Source organism: Alligator mississippiensis, chromosome 7 (genome assembly GCF_030867095.1).
Source record: "Alligator mississippiensis isolate rAllMis1 chromosome 7, rAllMis1, whole genome shotgun sequence".
Lineage (NCBI taxonomy): Eukaryota > Metazoa > Chordata > Crocodylia > Alligatoridae > Alligator > Alligator mississippiensis.
In genome coordinates, this window is record NC_081830.1 from 83,991,650 (window position 1) to 84,009,399 (window position 17,750).

The window sequence follows — 17,750 nt, forward strand, 5'->3', positions numbered from 1 at the left end:
TGAGAGAAGAACAGGATGGGGGCAGTGACTTACTCTTTCCTAACATGTGACTTCCAGTTTTTTGTTTGTTTGTTTTTTTTAAATGATAGAGACCCAGGCTTTCCACTGTTTCTTTAACACTGATACCAGAAATTGCCTGACCCACAAGTTATTGCTTAAATCATTAGGTAACTATTCATGTATTGCAGTGACTTACAAGAATGAAATGCAACACTGCAGCCTGGTGAAACTGGCTGTAATGCAAAAAAAAAAATACTGTTCAGATCACAGAAGCACTTCCCTCTTCCCCCTCAGTCTCTTGGAGCAGATGCACATGTGTGTACTCTGCCTCTTAATAAACTCTTTGGCAAACCACTGTTCTGTCTTCTCTCTCATGGAGACAGTTATATTGCTTCTAGTTTTTAACATCTTGCTATCATTTCCAGACAAGACCTTGAATTCCCAAAGTTTGTGTGCAAGTAATGACAGTTAACATGCACATGGTCTTTCATGCCAGTCCAAGTACATCTGACAGTACAGACTTCAGTGGAACGCTTGAGATGCCCATGTTCTTATGAAAGCACTTTTTTTGATCCTCATTTTGAGTCACCTGAAAAATCAGGCTTCCTTATTCAGAAATGCTGCAAGGAGTGCTTTATGGGGTGGTGGGGGAGAAGTGGTTTCTACATCAGGATTTCTAAATCCAGCTTGGTGCAGGGGGCTGGATCCAATGATCTTCCAAGGTCCCTTTTGGCCTTACAATTTATGAATCGCTCAGTTTTATTAAAGCTGCCTGTGCTTGTGCAGGGGGTGTAATGGGCGGGTTATGGGGTTTTGTTCTATTGCAATAGAAACATATTTGATTGCTTTGCTCTTTAAATATTTTTGGAGGTTTTCTCATGAGTGCTTAGTTCAGATAAGGATAACTCGTGAATACCAGCATGATTCTTATTCGAGATTGCTATAGTTGAGGGAAAAAAATACTTTTTCAATTCAAAGTGCAAATTATTTAATTAGAAGTGTGATTCATCTTATAACCAAACCATGCGAAAGCCTCTTCAGAATCTTCAATGGTGATCTTAGCAATGGATGTGGTGGAAAACATGATACAATGGACTTGCTAGGTTAATTTTCACTGCTGCTTGTTCTCAGGACTCGACAAATTGGCTGCATTTTTCGGAGGTGGCTTTTCTCACCGTGCACCCCTCCATGTGGGTGAAATGGGCTGTCCCAACTCTTGTTAGTTGGCATTCAAGCGATGAGAGTTATCTTGCCTTCGCATGACTCTCCAGCTGTTATGCCTTTATATTTGGAGATACAAGGCAGTAACTGAACCAGATTGAAAAGATTTAAACTCCTCCAGCATAATGTCTCAAATACTGTAATTCTGTCAAAGTCTTAATGTATCTAAGAGCTTCCACCACACTCAGGAATACTCAGGCCCCTTAGCTGGCCTGGAGTTAGTTTACACTAATGAGCTACCTTTTGCTCTTCAGCTTCCTCCCACTGTATAGCCTGATGTGTTTTGCTGCGTGAGTGTGCCATAGGCTTGTGTTCCAGTCTTGACCAGGTGTCTCATCTTTACACCTCTCTCACAACTCCTATCAGAGTTTGTTTCTAATGGAAGAGGTTCATATGATAAAGAAAAAACCAGCCAGTCCTCACACCGCGATAGAGGTGAAAAATGCTACCTTGGCTTGGGACTTCTCCCACGCCAGCGTCCAGAGCTCACCAAAGTTGACCCCCAAAATGAAAAAAGACAAGAAAGGCACCAAGGGCAAGAAAGAGAAAATGAAGCTGCAGAATGAGGGACAGCAAGCTGTGCTGGCTGAGCAGAAGGGCCATCTTCTAGTGGACAGTGATGATCATCCTAGCCCCGAGGAGGAGAACAAAATAATCAACCTGGTTAATCTTCGGCTTCAGAGGACTCTCTATAACATTGACCTGGAGATAGAAAAGGTGAGGGGGCAACATTGAATAGTGTCTCCCCAAGTTCCCACCTTGCTTGGCTGTCCCCTGGAAGAGGGCAGTGCTTGCTTTGCATGCTGTGGAGCATATTGCTCTTGTCTAACCTCTGAGATGGACGTGGAGCCTGTGAGGGTGGTAGACGCAGGTATGTAACGTTCCAAGCGGGTATACTGTTTGTATCACCCTGGGTTATTGCAGCCTGGGACAGTAAGTTACCTGAGGCAGCACCATAGGACTCTTAAGGTGTTGCCCCTACCATGTATTCAGATGAAGGCTTTGGAGTTGTCTTGAATAAGTTATTAAGTATGCAGAGAACTACTAGACCTTGAGCATGGGGCTTATTTCCAAAGCAGTTAATAGCTTTGCAGGAGTTCTCTCGTGCTGAGAGACTTGTGCAGCACGCTCGCACTGATCCGGTATTCTGATTTAGCATGGCAGAGGGGTCGCTGAAGAATGAACAGTCCCCTAGTACACTGCAAATAGTACAGAGGGACTCCCAGGCTATAAGTGCCTGGCATTTCCTTTCCAAGTTGGCTCATTGTTGTCAGCAGGTTCTCGATATGAGGATGACAGTCTTTGGGTGAAAAGGGAAGTCATTGATAAGTCTGTAGATGACTTGTTTCCCTTCTCTTCCCCTCCCCCTCTCGGAGACAGGCCCTTCACACTGAGGAGGCCAGTCTGAGATTTGTATTTCGATTGCAGACATGGCAAATAGTTCCGGGAGGAAGGAGTAGATCCTGGTGTTGGGTCAAAAGCTTTTGTCTTTCTCATCTATGCACCTCCGTAGCAAGACAAGTTAGCCTGAAATGATAGATGCCTTGTATATTATAGTGCCATTGGGGGTGATTCAGTACTTCAGTCTCCTACATATGGATGATAATATTGTATTTCTTCAGACTGGCTTTCAAGGTGTCCTCGATTCTTTTGGCTGTTTCTAGAGTAGTGACCATTGCTGTCCAATATGGGTAAATGTGTGATGAACAGTGAAGAGTGACACATTAGTGCGTTAGATAGAGCACTGTCTGGTGCTTGAACACTGTAGCAGAGGGGTCCATCCAGCTACCAGAGTACTGATGGATATGCTGAGCAGATCTTACGCCATCAGATGAGGAGGAGAAGTACCACAGCTTCCACTGTTCTCAGTGGGAGCCATTTGACCCAGTGCACTTTTGAAAATAGGGCTGCATCATTTAGATGCATAAATGGGAGCTGAGTTCTTTTGAAAACTTTAACCTGATGCACACCTCAGACTTCCCCCTTCCTCCTCTCATTCTTTGTTTATACCCTTGCATATCACCCTGAACCCCTGGTCATGTTCTCAAGTCTAAAATCCTGCAAGTTGGCTTCCCTTTCCCTTAACTGTCCCAAGTTCTGTGAAGCAAATCTTTCTTTTTAGTTGATCCCTCCGCTGCCTGAACTGTTTTGGTCCTCATATTTGGTGCAGGTTGTTTTGGACCGTATGCAAGGGCATGAAGTCAAAGGAAGAGTTCCCTTTGGAAGAGGGTCTTAAAGAAGCTTCAGTGCACTCTGTTCAGCCAGGGAGTCGCTTTCTAGCAGTGTAGTTTGGCACAACTGAATAAAACAGTCTAGTGTTGGTGGCATCGGAGCCAAGGAGAGCAGACTCTGTCCCCTTTCTGTACGCAGGGAAGAGTTGGCAGTAGGGCTGTATGAAGCTTTGGTTGCTGATTTTGATTCAGATTCAGCCTGATTTTTGGCCTCTGACTCAAATCGGGAGACCCTTTACTCTCTCCGAATTGGAACCCTCCAAATCTATTTGGAGAGATTCGGAAAGTTTTGGCTATTCGAACTTTGACACAACTTTTAAATGTTTTTTGTATGTACCTCAAGGTACCAGGCGGCTCGTGAACGCTGAGGGGCAGATGGGGTGTCCCACGGGGGGGAGGGGTCCCCAGCATGCTTGATGGCAGACCCAGAGGACCAGAAGCACTTCCAGTCCACTTCTGGGTCTGCTGCGGAGAGCACGGGGGACCCCCTCCTTGCCACCCAGCTTGGCAGCCGGTGCCTCCTGGGTCTGGGGGGACACCCAGGGTCCCCTCACAGCTGATCACTGAGCTGGAGGGGCATGCAGGGTGGGGGTCCTTTGCGCACTCAGCAGCAGACCTGGAAGTCCTTCTGGTCCACTTCCAGGTTCACCACTGAGCACGCTGGGGCCTCCCCGCACTCCTGTGGGGTGCTCCATGCGCCCCAGCATTGCAGTGTTCACGAGCCGCGTCTGGTACCTCAAGGTACGCAGAAAAATATTTAAAGCTGTGTCTGTCGGAATCACTGATTCTCTGAATCGGCATCAAATCTTCAAGTTCGGATTTGGCTGAATTGAATCTGTCTCCGATTTGGGTCGAATCCGAATCGAATATGGCCTGTTTCGCACACCCCTAGTTGACAGCTCTGCAGATGGGTACATTTTCCTTTCACTTCCGGTATTTTTGCAGTTTGGGTCAGCGAGGGACAGTTTTCACCACCTACTTTTCTAGAATGATGGGTTGACCCAATCTAGCTCTTTGCCCATTTGATATGCCTCGTTTCTGTTAAATCTCCTTTCTCTGTTTGAGATGCTGCAGGGAGCCCAAAATGAGAACGAAACGGAATTGCTTAATCCATGCCATAACTCGCATTCTTTTCTGTCCAGGGCAAACTAGTTGGGATTTGCGGCAGCGTGGGGAGTGGAAAGACCTCGCTTATTTCAGCCATTTTAGGGCAGGTAAGAAATGTGTGATGGGTTCTCTCCCTCTCTCCCGTTTTTCCACTTCAGTTTCTTGTGTTTCATGAAAACTGATTCTTTTGCCTCCTAACGTCATGAAAGAACAACGTTAACATTGCCGCCTTCCCTGCCAGCTGCTGTGTCGGCTTAGTATGGTCTCATTCTGTGCTTCATCTGACCTTGCTTTCATATTGCCCGCTGTGATCAGGTGGATCACATTTGGGTTACAGACTCTTTAGGTTGTGCTAGAACCAGAAGTGGTGTTCTGGACACAGGGCCCAATCTTCATAACAGCCCTTCATATATAAGACCTTAAAACTATTCATTGGCATTGTATTCTGTGATGGTCTTGCTTCTGGGAGATTTCTACTGGTACCTTTTTTCTTTTTCGTGTGCGAGGAGATTTTTCCCATCTAAAGATGGAACAGTAGAATTTGAGGCCCTTCTGTTTGTCTTCTAGATGACCCTCCTGGAGGGTAGCATAGCAGTAAGTGGAACCTTTGCTTACGTGGCCCAACAGGCCTGGATTCTCAACGCGACGCTTCGAGACAACATACTTTTTGGGAAGGAATACGACGAAGAAAGGTTTGTTACGCCGATGGGGTTGCTGGTTTTTATATGTACTTTGTGGTGATGGTTGAGCCAACATCTGAAAAGTTGGTGCACAATAAAATGTTTCTTTCAGCATCAGCCAAGGTCATCTGCACCAGAGGGGAAGTTGTCTTGGCCTGGTGGCAGACACTTCATTGGCACCGTCTTGCTGCCTTGGCACTGCCCTCTTCCAGAAGGGGCAGCTGCTGTTCATGCTTACATGAACCCTCCCTGTATGCAAGCTTTTTGGCCAGTGGGGACAGTCATCAGTGTTTTCTTGCACAGCCCCTGGAAAGCCTCTTTATCTTCCCAGTGTTTATCACAGTGCTTTGGAAGTAGGCCACATATTACTAAGCCCAGTTTATGGATGAGGAGCCCAGGGCAAATCGGTTGTTTCAGGCTACAAGAGTTTCTAACGTTCACTTAGGAATCGTAATGGTGTGTGAGCAGAATGTCCTCAAGAAGACCAAATGTTCACTGCTTATCTGATTCATATTCTTTAGATACAATATTGTGCTGAATGGCTGCTGTCTGAGACCTGACCTAGCCATCCTGCCTAATGGGGACCTGACAGAGGTAAGAATCCTACTTGTGGTAATAGCAGACGGCTGTTCTCCTATGGTGAGGGTGGGAAGGGCATCAGTCTGGTGTGCTTGATAAACTGATGGGCCATTCTGGTTTTGCACTCCTGTCAAACAGGGACCTCTCAATCCTGGACTGTTGAGACTAATAACACCGGAAGTTTTAATTGTGAAATACTGACAGCGTGTTAGCTTTTTGTTGCACTGGTAACTCGTTTCCTCAGCAGGACAATTTTAGTGTAACCTAAGCATGGTTAGTTGATCAAGAAATATGGCTGTGACTAAAGTTCAAGCATGCTACTGTTCTGTGTGTTCATTGTATGATTCCTTTTCCGAAGAGGAGAAAGGTGGTTATCCATGTTGGTCAGAAATCGGGCAGAAGGCAGGGCAGGAGGTAGCACTTCATAGACTAAGGTTTAGACTGGTAGTGCTGCTGAAGTAGGTTGTTGCCTATTAAAATAAAGCTGGTGCATTTCCAAATCAGTTAGTCTCTAAGGTGCCACCTTGCCCTGCTTTCTGCCTTTTACAGTAAACGTTTCCTAAATTTTAATACGACCCATTTTCAGTTTGGTCCTTCATGGTAGTAGATGCACTATCCCTGGGATAAATGTGGCCTCACTCCTTCTTGTGTTCAGCCTTGCAAAGACTGTATATATCTACCACAGATTGGTGAACGAGGAGCTAATCTGAGTGGAGGACAGCGCCAGAGAATCAGCCTTGCCCGAGCCCTATACAGTGACAGGAGTATTTACATCCTTGATGATCCTTTAAGTGCCTTAGATGCTCACGTAGGAAACCACATTTTTAACAGTGCAATAAGGAAGCATTTGAAGTCAAAGACTGTCCTGTTCGTCACCCATCAGCTCCAGGTACAGCATCCTTTATGCATCCTTTCTTGGACCTTGTATAGCTATCTGGAGAGGATGCTTTTAGGTTAGTCACCTTTTTCTCTTGTGCATTTTACATGCCCATACTTTGGTCTGTAATCGCATGACACTGTTTCCCTCACCTTCGGGGGTTGGTTGGTTGTACACACAAGGCATTTGCATTGCTGTAGGTATCTAGGTGATGCCTGTGCAGCCTAATATGTGTCTGATGGGGGCTGGGAATGCTTGGCTAGAGAGGCAACAGAGTTAAATGTTCCTGCTACAAAGCCATAAAGCCCGTTTGTCACTTCAGAGTACCTGGGAATCCATGCCAGTCAATCATGCCAGCAGTTACTGCCAAAAAAAAATCTGAGAGTTGAGATTTTTTTCTCCTCTTCTGTATAGAGAATATCAGATTTAAAGATTCAGAGTCCCCCAGCAGAAGTCCTCTGCTAAATTGTGTATGTGCTGTATGGCCATTAAGAGTAATCACAGTCCTCCAGCCTGTGCAGGCTCCTTAGCTAAGTAGGCGGATACTTAGGAGCTGAGGGAGGCTGGCTGCTTTTGATTCCCGGAAAGTTAGTGAACTACTTTAAACCCCATGTGTGCCCTTTATCTGAGATATTAAGGCTGTGTTCTTGCTGCCATTGTCTCCAGTACCTTGTTGACTGTGACGAAGTGGTCTTCATGAAAGAGGGTTGTATTACTGAGAGAGGAAGCCACGAGGAGCTGATGAATTTAAATGGTGACTATGCAACCATTTTTAATAGCCTGCAGCTGGGAGAGACACCACACATTGAGGTACTTTACTTTCCATTTTTGAAAACTGTGACTTAAGTCCCTGTGCTTAGATTTCGGTTACAGGAAGCCATGTAGTCACTCGGAAGAAATTTGTAAAATGACCTAGCAGATTGATTTGCCCCTTCAGAGAGATCCTGCAGGACATCTCCCACTGTGGTGTCACTGTTCCTGTCCCAGCGTGGAAGTTCCTGGTACACAGTCCTGCCACTCATTTATCTAACATGGAGAAAATGTGTGACTTTTCATTGTGGTGCTCAGAAGACAAGGCACATCCCCCACTTATAACATTGCACTTCCTTTCTATAATGTGTCCTCCCAGATTGGCACAGCTCAAATCTAACTTTTGGGTTGATAGACCTCTTGTTAGGTTCTTACCACGGTTCCAGCTTGGATGACTGAGGTACAGCAAAAGTAACATGACTTGCCCAAAAGTTATACACAGCAGAGGGTTGAGAATTTGACTCTAAATATCCCTTGTTCTTGGGACAGCTATGGAGAAATTGCCATAAATATGGACTGCAGTTTGTATGGTAGTACAGTCAGCAGGTGGTCATGTCACCTGGCAGTTACAGAAAAAGGCATACATCGGCATAATATAAAAGGAACCACTCAATAGGAGATGGAGCTTGTGTCTACACTATTTTTTTTTCACCTACATAACTTTGTCATGCTTGCTCCAGCCCTTCCTGTGAGTTAGCACTGCTCCTAGTTTTTATTTAAAAGTGTTTAGTTTTGATTTCTCTTAACATGCAGTGCCCATTATCTTAAATCTATTAAAAAGTATGGCATTAAATAATTTTTAAGAGGTAAGAGACTGACTGTTGCGTTGATTTGACATCTGCCTTCTGAAGGCATCAAAAAAGAGAGATTCCACTGAGATAATGCTGCTTTGTGGATGGAGATGAGCCTAATGATAGGAGGTGTTTGATTGGATTTTGTGCTTGGCCAGTGGAAGAAGCGGAGGAATGTAATCAGTCACCCTGCATGTCCTCTCTTGGTGCTGTGAAAACTGTGAACCCGTCACTTCCAAATTAAATCAGTGACAGCCAGTGTGAGGTTCTCCAGGCTGCACGCTTGGCTGGCCTCCGCTTCCTGCCCGTAAGTGCTAGTGTGTGGAATGAGCAGTGGATTTGCAGACCACGTGGTGCTGCAAGAGGAGACTACTTGGGCTAGATGTTCCCTTTGGTTTGCCATATGCAGGATGTCTCTTTTGGTTTGAAGGATGGGAAAATGGCCCTGAAGATGATGCATTAAGGTCCTCAGTTGGGTCAGTTGAAACCCAGAATGATTCATCTTGGAACAAAAAGTAACTTCCTTATCTGGGGAAGTGAACCGAGTACAGTAGAGTGACTGGGTGCACTTCAGGAGCTGTGCATTCAGCTTTCTGGGGCATAAGTTCTACGTAGCCCATCTAAGCACTACAGAGCAGTCTTGGAAGCAGCACTGACTGTTTCTAGAAAAGAGCAATGAATGAGTACTACTGACGGGGCTGTCAGGTAGATGGCAGACAAAGATATATTAATGAGACTGTTGACACCTTTTGATGGGGAACACATCCTTTTGTGCAGGTGAATAGCATACAGCTTCAAGCACCATCAGACCCTAATCCTGACTAGGATCTTTGGTTATTACCACAGTACAAATTGATTAACAGCGCAGAATGATAGAGGAGGGAAACTCATCTGCTTGTGGTTGGCAAATATTCCTAGTGACTACACATCCAGAGGTGATGAGGAGTATCCTGCCTGTTGGAAGCCTTTGTTTTCCTTCGCATGCAGTTGATGAAAATATATTATTATGAGTATTTAGGCTTCAGGTGTGAATATCCAGGTAAGAGGAGACATGAGTCCAGTATGTTTCAGTGTGGTTTATTCTCTGCAGATTAATAATGCAAAGAAGAACAGCAGCAGTTCATTAAAAAGACCCCAGGAAAAGGGCACCAAAGCTGGATCTGTGAAGAAGGAGAAAGTGGTGAAGAAGGAAGAAGGTAACTATGGAATCAGGTTTCTGGCTCTAATTGTTGGATGCGCTGGGGACTATGAAGTGTTCACATCTCGCAGGTTCCAAAAGCTGCCCCAGGTCCTGGTCGCTCAGCTTGTCACCAGCGCACCAGTTTAGGTGCAGTGGCCAGTTCTGAAGAAAAGCTGGAAGAACTAGTACCACTTAGCCCAAAGAGGAGGGGAGTGAGGGGCAAACTTGTTAAGTCTCTAGATACAGAAAATGTCTCTTATAAAGAGAGTAGCAGTCAATTTTTCTCTGCATGTATGAGGGGCAGGACCAGAAGGAATGGGCTTAGATTGAAACAAAGGAGATTTGGGTTAGATATTCAGCAGAACTTTCTAACAGAGCAGGTTGTGAAGCACTGGGGCAGATTAGCTACAGAGATGGTGGAATCTCCGTCACTGGGACCACGTAACATTAGGGCTGACATACATCTGTCTGGGACGGTTTAGACGGGCACGGTCCTGCCTTGAGCCTCCCAAACTGGCCTCTTCAGGTCCCTCCCAGCCGTGGTTTTTCTAGGATTTTGTCCATCGAATACAAGACAGTCCACTGCTTTCCACACTAGCACAGGAAAAATGTATTTGACATAAGCCCCCAGTGTCAAGTTTTATGGAGCAACTTTTCCCTCACTCTTTCTGTTCTCCCCCTTTTTGTCTTTTATAGGTCAACTGGTGCAGTTGGAAGAGAAGGGCAAAGGCTCTGTCCCCTGGTCTGTTTATGGCATCTATATCCAGGCAGCTGGAGGCCCCTTTGCATTTCTGATCATCATGGCATTATTCGTGCTGAATGTGGGAAGCACAGCATTCAGCAACTGGTGGCTGAGCTACTGGATCAAGCAAGGCAGTGGAGTAAGAGGACTATGATCTTCTAAGCCTCTAATGGGGCAGGGAGGGGATCACCTCCTTGGGATTGTTTGGGATGAATGTAAGACTAACAGCACTTCATCAAGGAGTCTGCTTGTATGGGTTCCCCAGGTGATGATCTGAAAGAGAAGCTCTTCTTTAATTTGGGAGAGGGGCGATGACCTAGGATAGCTCTAAATGTTTTTCACTGAGGTGTTTAGATTGAGTGTACTTGGAAGCCAAAGCCACGTTTGAGTTGAAAATTTTCACTTGAGTATATGAAATAGCTTGGGCAGTGCATGAGGGCAAGAGAGCTGGCGATGAAACCCAGCTGGCACTTGGCGTTCTGCTGGTAAGGACTTTGGTGCATCCTATCACGTAGGAGTCTTCTCTCAGCTTCAGTGGAGGTCTCTCGGGGTCGCCTCTGGTCAGAGGTGTTACAACACGTGCTGAACGAACTGCAAGGAACTTGGTCAGAAAAATTACAGGGAAGGGAGCGCAACCCTGGAGCCTTGTTCTCTTTTTAAAAAAAAGCTGAAGGAGGGAGAAACCAAGTATTTGCGCAAGGGATAAGGCTAGCAAAGACTGCTACACTAGGAGGTGCTTAGATATGTTGGAAGACAGAAAGATAAGAGGAGCAGTGTAATAGAATGACAGATAAAAATTACTGGTTACTGCGGGGGGGGGAACCCTGTATTTAATAAATAAGGAGTGTTATTAGCTCAGCCACCATAGGTATGTTTGTGTAATTATGAGAAAAAATGGGATGTTTGAAATGACTAAAACAGTGGTGAGCAAGTCCCGAGTAAAGGTGTAGTAAACACTAAAGAGTAACATGTGTGGGACAAAAGACCTAAAGGGGTTTTTTTTAACCACACAAGTATTTGGGAGGCTGGAAAACAGTGGCTTTCACCAATATTTGAAGAGATTCCAAGAAAAAAGGCTGGACATTACTGACCTGTAAGTCTAACATCTGTGCTAGGAAAAGCTTTTTGAGATATTCATGTTTGCTGAAGGATAAGTTAGAAAAAACTCAGTTTACTTAGGTAGATTTGTGATGATATGATTTTGTTTGTTAAATGTTGTTTAAAATAAGATTTCAGAGAACGCCTGGGTGTTGAACATGGATATCAAGAACGTCCATAGGTATAACCATTAATATTGGAAGGAGTGAAAACTTCATACTTTTGGGTTCAACCTTGTCTTTAATTTTATCATGGTTATGGATCAGACCTTGAAGGAGGCAGCTGGTAACCACATACATTCATATTTGCTGCGGCGGGGGGGTTGTACCTTCCGTTGAAGTCTCTGTTGTCTGGCCCTGTCAAAGATGCAGGGCTAGACTATGGGGCCCCTGGATCCAGCCATTCTGGTAGTTCCCGTATAAAACAGGGAAAGTAGATTTTTTATTACATCTCTGGATTTTTTCGAAACCCCTTGGACAAAATTTAACTTGCGGTTGTGCTGCATAAACACCCCCGATATAGTTAGAGGGATATGTTGAAATGGCCAAAGGACTAGTTCAGAACAGCATTAGGAATGAGCGTGTGCCTCAGTCTGGAGCTTGGGACCTGCCGGAGCGCTGTTCTACAGTCGCTGGGTGCAAGCATTGCATTGATTGAGACGACAAAGTGACTTTTGTGTCGTAGTTTTAACTCAAGATAATAAAGTAGAGGGAATATTTGATACTTGGAGGGTTAGTGCTGGAAAATGAAGTGTCATGTGCCTAGGCATGTAGCAGTGCACTATGGTAGAAATAACACTCGAACTATGTATAGCCTAAATGGCATTGAATTACTAAAGGGTGGAGAAAAAAGGATCCGGGTGTATTGACGGATCCTATTTATAAGCTAAATACTTAGTTCGGCATGCAGCTGTAGGAAAGATGGCTTCAGCCAGCCTTGCTTTCAAGAGGGAGGGCATCCTCGCGTGTGTTTGCGCAGTGCCTCATATAATGGGCACGAAACCTGGCTGAGGTGTATGGTGAGACCCGTTTCAGCTGAGGTGAAGTCAGGCAGCATTAATGAATGTATGCAAAACAGCCCAAAGTCAAAGGGCTTTGTCTTTGAGAGTTGCAAAGCACCTTTCTGGGAGGCGTGGAGAAGATTTCTGCTTTGGATCATGTTTCTGTTTGCCGTTCCAAATTGGCCATGGGGGCTTTAAAACAAAATTTAAAATAAACGTAATGAAGCTTTCCTTAAGAATTCCTTGGACGTGTTAAGCCTTCGGGCCTGCTCCTGTTTTGAACAACCGTGTAAGTGACCCCTTGGATTTTTACCCAGAACACCACTGTAATGTTGGGCAACGAGACGGTTGTGAGCAGCAGCATGAAAGATAATCCTCACATGTCCTACTACGCTGGCATCTACGCGCTGTCCATGGGAGTCATGCTGATTCTGAAAGCTGTTCGTGGGGTTGTCTTTGTCAAGGTAGGTGCCGAGGCCCCTTTCCCCCTCCTTCCCATTTGCTGGGGTCCCAGATTCCTCGTTTTGGTTTTAATATGCAAGGGGCTGTGTTCATCTTCCAAGAAAGACTTCTTGGCTTAGAGACAGCTCAAGCACAAGCTTCAAGGCTTCCATTAACCTATCACCTGGGCTTACCTCCTTGTTCATTGCTAACCTCCCTCGAGTCGCTGGCTTTCTGCCACTGTGTGGCAGCATAAACCCAGTGGCTGCTACTTTTAGATGTAGAGAACCAAATGACCATTGTGGTGTTAAACACAGTAACCCGCTGTGCTGTGTTACCAGGGAACACTCAGAGCTTCCTCCAGGCTCCATGACGAACTCTTCCGAAGGATTCTGCGTAGTCCCATGAAGTTCTTTGACACCACGCCCACTGGGCGGATTCTCAATCGGTTCTCCAAAGATATGGATGAAGGTATGGCCCTCTGTCTGCCATGGTAGGACAGAGTCCTCCTTCCCAGCTCCCCGGTAACCTGCTTTTGCCTCACCGGCTGCGGAGAGGAGGACACCCCACAAGTTTTCTATGCAGGCTGTGCACGTGCCTTTAGTGCAGGGGGCATATTTGAAAAGTGCAAGTCAGTGGCTAAGTAATGCAGGGCTGGGCAACAGGCTGCCTTCTGAGAGTGGAAACCCCCCAAATCTGACTATTTGGATCAAACTAAAATACAGCAAGCCGCTTTCTTAGGTAAACACGATGCATTTGGGCTGGCAGCAGCTAGCACTGGGAGTGCCCTGGTTTTTTGCAGGGTGGGATTGAGCTCATTGCCTTTTTTGGCATTTGCTCTTTCAAAAGCAAAACCAGTATTGAGTTTTTGGTGCAGTAGGAGCTTTTTAACTGCTTGGGCAGAAGGCTGGTGGGGCTTGAGAGCTCAGCATGGCTTGTGCTGGAGGAGCTCCATTTTAAGTCCTGATGCTGGTGGTTAAGACCTGCCACATCGTTCCCACTCAAAACTGCTTGTTAGTTTTTATGGCCAGTGACAAGGAAAGACTTCGATGGCCATTGTTACAGCAGAGGCCTCCCTGGTAGGTAGGGGTATTGGAAGATTGTCAGTGTTCTAGAAGACAAAAACACTCCTAAAAGTGTAAGATTTTACACCTTAAAAAAAATTAAAAAATGATGGAAAGCAGTATCCCTGCAGATTGTATGATGTTTGGAACCTGCTTTATTCAGATTGTTTCATTTCACGTTCCACAAATCTTTCTCTCTCCCTCTCCTCCAGTCGATGTCCGTTTGCCATTTCAAGCTGAAATGTTCATCCAGAATGTCATCCTGGTGTTCTTCTGCGTGGGGGTGATCTCTGGGGTCTTCCCATGGTTCCTGATGGCAGTTGGACCCCTCATTGTCCTCTTCACAATCCTGCACGTTGTGTCTAGGTAAATGCAACAGTGCTTGCTAATAAGGACACTGTGTGCTTCGTGTTGGTATATTGCAATAGGGATGGTTGAGAATCATTTAAAACTGCCCCTTCTCTTCCAGAGTCTTTATTCGTGAGCTGAAGCGCCTGGACAACATCACACAGTCTCCGTTCCTATCTCACATTACATCTAGCATACAGGGTCTCTCTACAATCCATGCCTACAACAAAGGACAGGAATTTCTGCACAGGTCAGCACTGTTGTTCAGCTATGAGTTCTTTATCAAGAGACAGGGTTGGCCTGAATCAGTGTCTCAGGAGCTGAGACAGCCGGCTTTGTGACCTCTTCACCACCACCTTCTGTTAAAATTAATTTCCTTCCTGTGATAGATCAGAGACTTAATCAGTACCCCAAACCCTAGGAAATATCTCTTTTAAAATCAATATGTCTACTCTCTTAGTTGTGAAATGCTGTAGTTTTTATAGGAAACAATTTGAAACGGTTGGGTTTCTCCTGGAAAATGCTGCCCAGTTAGTGTAGCAAAAAGTTTCATAGTTTCATAGTAGCTAGGGTCAGGAGGAACCTGAACAGATTATCTAGCCTGACCCCCTGCCACAGGCAGGAGTGAATGCTGGGTTCACAAGTTGCTGTTTTGTGGATTTGAATCTGGCCCCTCTGGCTTTTTTGTTACATATGTAAGCTCTGTTCTTGGTCTTCCTTTCATATGTTTTTAGGAGCAAGAGCTATCGTCGCAGTTGTAATTACAAAATTTCCAACCAGGCCAGTGCCCTGCTGGAAAGCGAGTGTGACTCCAGGATGTCACCCTCAAACTTGTATGTGGAGCAGGATGTTGTTATGTGCTCTACAGTTTGGTCAGGGTTTCCACAGTTGCAGCCAGGTGCGGGTTTTTAGGTGCCACTTGTACAGCAGGTGGCCACACGGGCCACGTCCAGTGCGTATCCTATTAAGGGTTGTCCACGTGCTCCATGGAAGGTTGATGCCCAGTTGTTGCATTGTTGGATTGGAGACAAGGTGTTTATTTGGGAAAATGTTTTCTGCCAAAGCTTTCCTCCACGATTTTTCAGCAGTGTGGTATAGGAGGTGCTCGGTACACGTTCAGAAAGGTTTTTGTGAAATCATGCGATGAGTTGGGAGATCTTGAAGGTCTCTGTGGATGGAAAGGTCTGGATTATTGTTGATGCGTGCTATTTCTCTGTATGTTGCTGCATCCTGTCGAATAGAGGGAGGAGTAATGTTTGGAAGTGCTGGTAGCCACTGCACTGGAGTTGATATTGGAGTTCCAGAGAGAGTCCTCGTTACTGAGTAGAGTTGTGTGTTGATGAGTTTGGTATGTTGACTTGAGGTCCAGCCGGGTGCACAGTGCTCGGCTGTTGAGAAGATCAGGGCTATGGCATAAGTTTGGAGGGCGGCAGTTTTTGCACCCCAGCTTGTGCTGGTGAGCTTTTGGATGATGTTCGCTCATGGCAGTCTTTCAGAGCTGATGATGGTAGGTTAGGGAGCGGTCAAAGGTCACCCCAAGGTAGGTAGAAGTTGGGTCGTGGTGCACTTTTTCTCCACAAAAGGTGATGTTGAGGGTGTTACGTGCCTTGCGATTTGTCAAGGTGGAATGCGGAGAAGATGGACTTGGTTGGATTTGGCCGTAGTCTCCACTTATGGCTGAATACTTCCATTACTGATAAATCAGAGTTCAGCATTCAACATCCTGAAAAAATTTTCCTTGTGTGGTCAAAGCAATATCATCGGCATAGATACATTTCTGCAATTATGTGTAGGACGTATCACTTATGCAGATGTTACAAAGTGTGCGTGCCAGAATACTACCCTGTGAGAGGCCGTTGTTGAGTATTCTTTGAGTGCTGACCTTATCTCGTAGGTTTGTTTTTGGTTGAGGAGATCCACAAAGGTCAGTGGCTTTCCCACATTATTCATGAGTCACAGGATAAAATCTGTGAATCCCCTTCCTTGTGATTGTTCTGCGTGGTAGGCTAGTCCATCCAGATATGTAGATTCCCAAGTATCGGTCTCAAAGCTTCAAGGGAGAGACTACCGTCCCTTTGTAAATCACTCCCTTATCTGCTTCCAGGTACCAAGAACTGCTGGATGACAATCAAGCACCATTTTACTTGTTTAGCTGCGCCATGCGCTGGCTGGCCATCCGACTGGACATTATCAGCATTGCTCTCATCACAACCACTGGCCTGATGATTGTCTTGATGCATGGGCAGATTTCTCCTGCCTATGCTGGGCTTGCCATCTCTTACGCTGTCCAGGTGAGGTCTTCTCCTTGTCTTTCTTCCTGAATCTCTAACTCGATTGCTTTTGAGAGCAGGCAGCAGGAATAATACTATCCCGGTAAAGAGCTTCCTTAATGCAGCATTGTGGGAGAGGGGAGAAAGATTGATGAATCTAGTCCTAGTGAAGAACTAGTAACCCTGGGTCTGGCCGTTTCTGGGAATTAAGGCTGCTATGCAGGTGCTTAGGGATCAGGGTTTTAATTGGAGTGGTTCCCGGACAGTCGCTCTAATTAAAACAGCTCACCCTCACATGGATTAAGCCCCTGTACATTTCAAAATGGTTGCAGGATGTTTTACCTAAAACATTCAGCAAGGTTTAGATAAAGCGCCTCCACGACCATTTTGAAACATCGGGGCTTAATGCACCTGATGGTGAGGCGATGCTGGACTGTTCCAATTAGACTGTGGGGCAGCCTCGATTAATTGAGTCTGCTCTGACGCACTGTAATTAGAACACGAACGAGCACGTCTATAGGCACCCGAAGTAACGGGTTGGGAGGAGCCGTGTGCCAGGGGGTTGGTTATTAGAAATTAAAGGATACAGTAGAAGGTGTTTGGACCTTTGTCACATGGCACATTTTATTTTCCAGCATATTTTGTAGAGCAGTAACACAGCTTACTAACCAAATCAGCGTGTCGGTGTTTTCCGGCCTGACAGTTTATACCTGTAGAGCTTGGAACATTGTTCCGTTGTCGGGGGTTTTCTGCCCCCTTGTGGTGAGAAGGCACCAGCTGAAGAGCTCGTTACTGACATGTTAAACGTCTACCTATTGGACACCTACTTGGGTACTTAATTTGTCCTGCTGACTTTTCAGGTGATCCACAGACGACAAGGTTATTTTCAAGTATTAAACTGTCACAGACAGGGTCACTTTACATCAAGACATCAAAGTTAATGTGGCATGTTGACACTCTTATATCTGCTAACAATACATGAATCCAGTAAAACTCTGTGAAATGAATGATTCAAAACCTCTCTTCTATCTTTGCAGTTGACAGGGTTATTTCAGTTTACAGTCAGACTGGCTTCAGAAACAGAGGCTCGCTTCACCTCGGTGGAGAGGATCGATCATTACATCAAGGTAAGGCATTGATGCATCTCACTGTTTCTTCTGCATTTCTTCACTGCTGGTCCTGTTCTCAGGGTGACAAGGGAGCTGGCCTGTCTCCATTGACCCTTGTTTTAGAGCAGAAAATAAGATCCTGAAATTGCAAACACTGGTGCATATTCTTAATAATGATTTCTTTACACCGAGCATGTGCTTA

At 45.5% G+C, this 17,750-nt stretch overlaps 1 protein-coding gene across 2 annotated transcripts in view; it reads left to right on the top strand.

The window, feature by feature from the left end:
• Nucleotides 1-17,750, top strand: part of ABCC5 (ATP binding cassette subfamily C member 5) — a 67,047-nt gene that overhangs the window by 38,459 nt on the left and 10,838 nt on the right. For both annotated transcript variants that reach the window (XM_059731218.1, XM_059731219.1), the window contains exons 11-24: nucleotides 1,588-1,938; nucleotides 4,595-4,666; nucleotides 5,127-5,251; nucleotides 5,761-5,833; nucleotides 6,504-6,707; nucleotides 7,362-7,505; nucleotides 9,387-9,492; nucleotides 10,173-10,357; nucleotides 12,634-12,780; nucleotides 13,099-13,228; nucleotides 14,034-14,187; nucleotides 14,291-14,419; nucleotides 16,274-16,460; nucleotides 17,477-17,566. In XM_059731218.1, coding sequence (XP_059587201.1) covers nucleotides 1,588-1,938; nucleotides 4,595-4,666; nucleotides 5,127-5,251; nucleotides 5,761-5,833; nucleotides 6,504-6,707; nucleotides 7,362-7,505; nucleotides 9,387-9,492; nucleotides 10,173-10,357; nucleotides 12,634-12,780; nucleotides 13,099-13,228; nucleotides 14,034-14,187; nucleotides 14,291-14,419; nucleotides 16,274-16,460; nucleotides 17,477-17,566 — 2,097 coding nt within the window. The remainder of the gene's footprint in view (nucleotides 1-1,587; nucleotides 1,939-4,594; nucleotides 4,667-5,126; nucleotides 5,252-5,760; nucleotides 5,834-6,503; nucleotides 6,708-7,361; nucleotides 7,506-9,386; nucleotides 9,493-10,172; nucleotides 10,358-12,633; nucleotides 12,781-13,098; nucleotides 13,229-14,033; nucleotides 14,188-14,290; nucleotides 14,420-16,273; nucleotides 16,461-17,476; nucleotides 17,567-17,750) is intronic.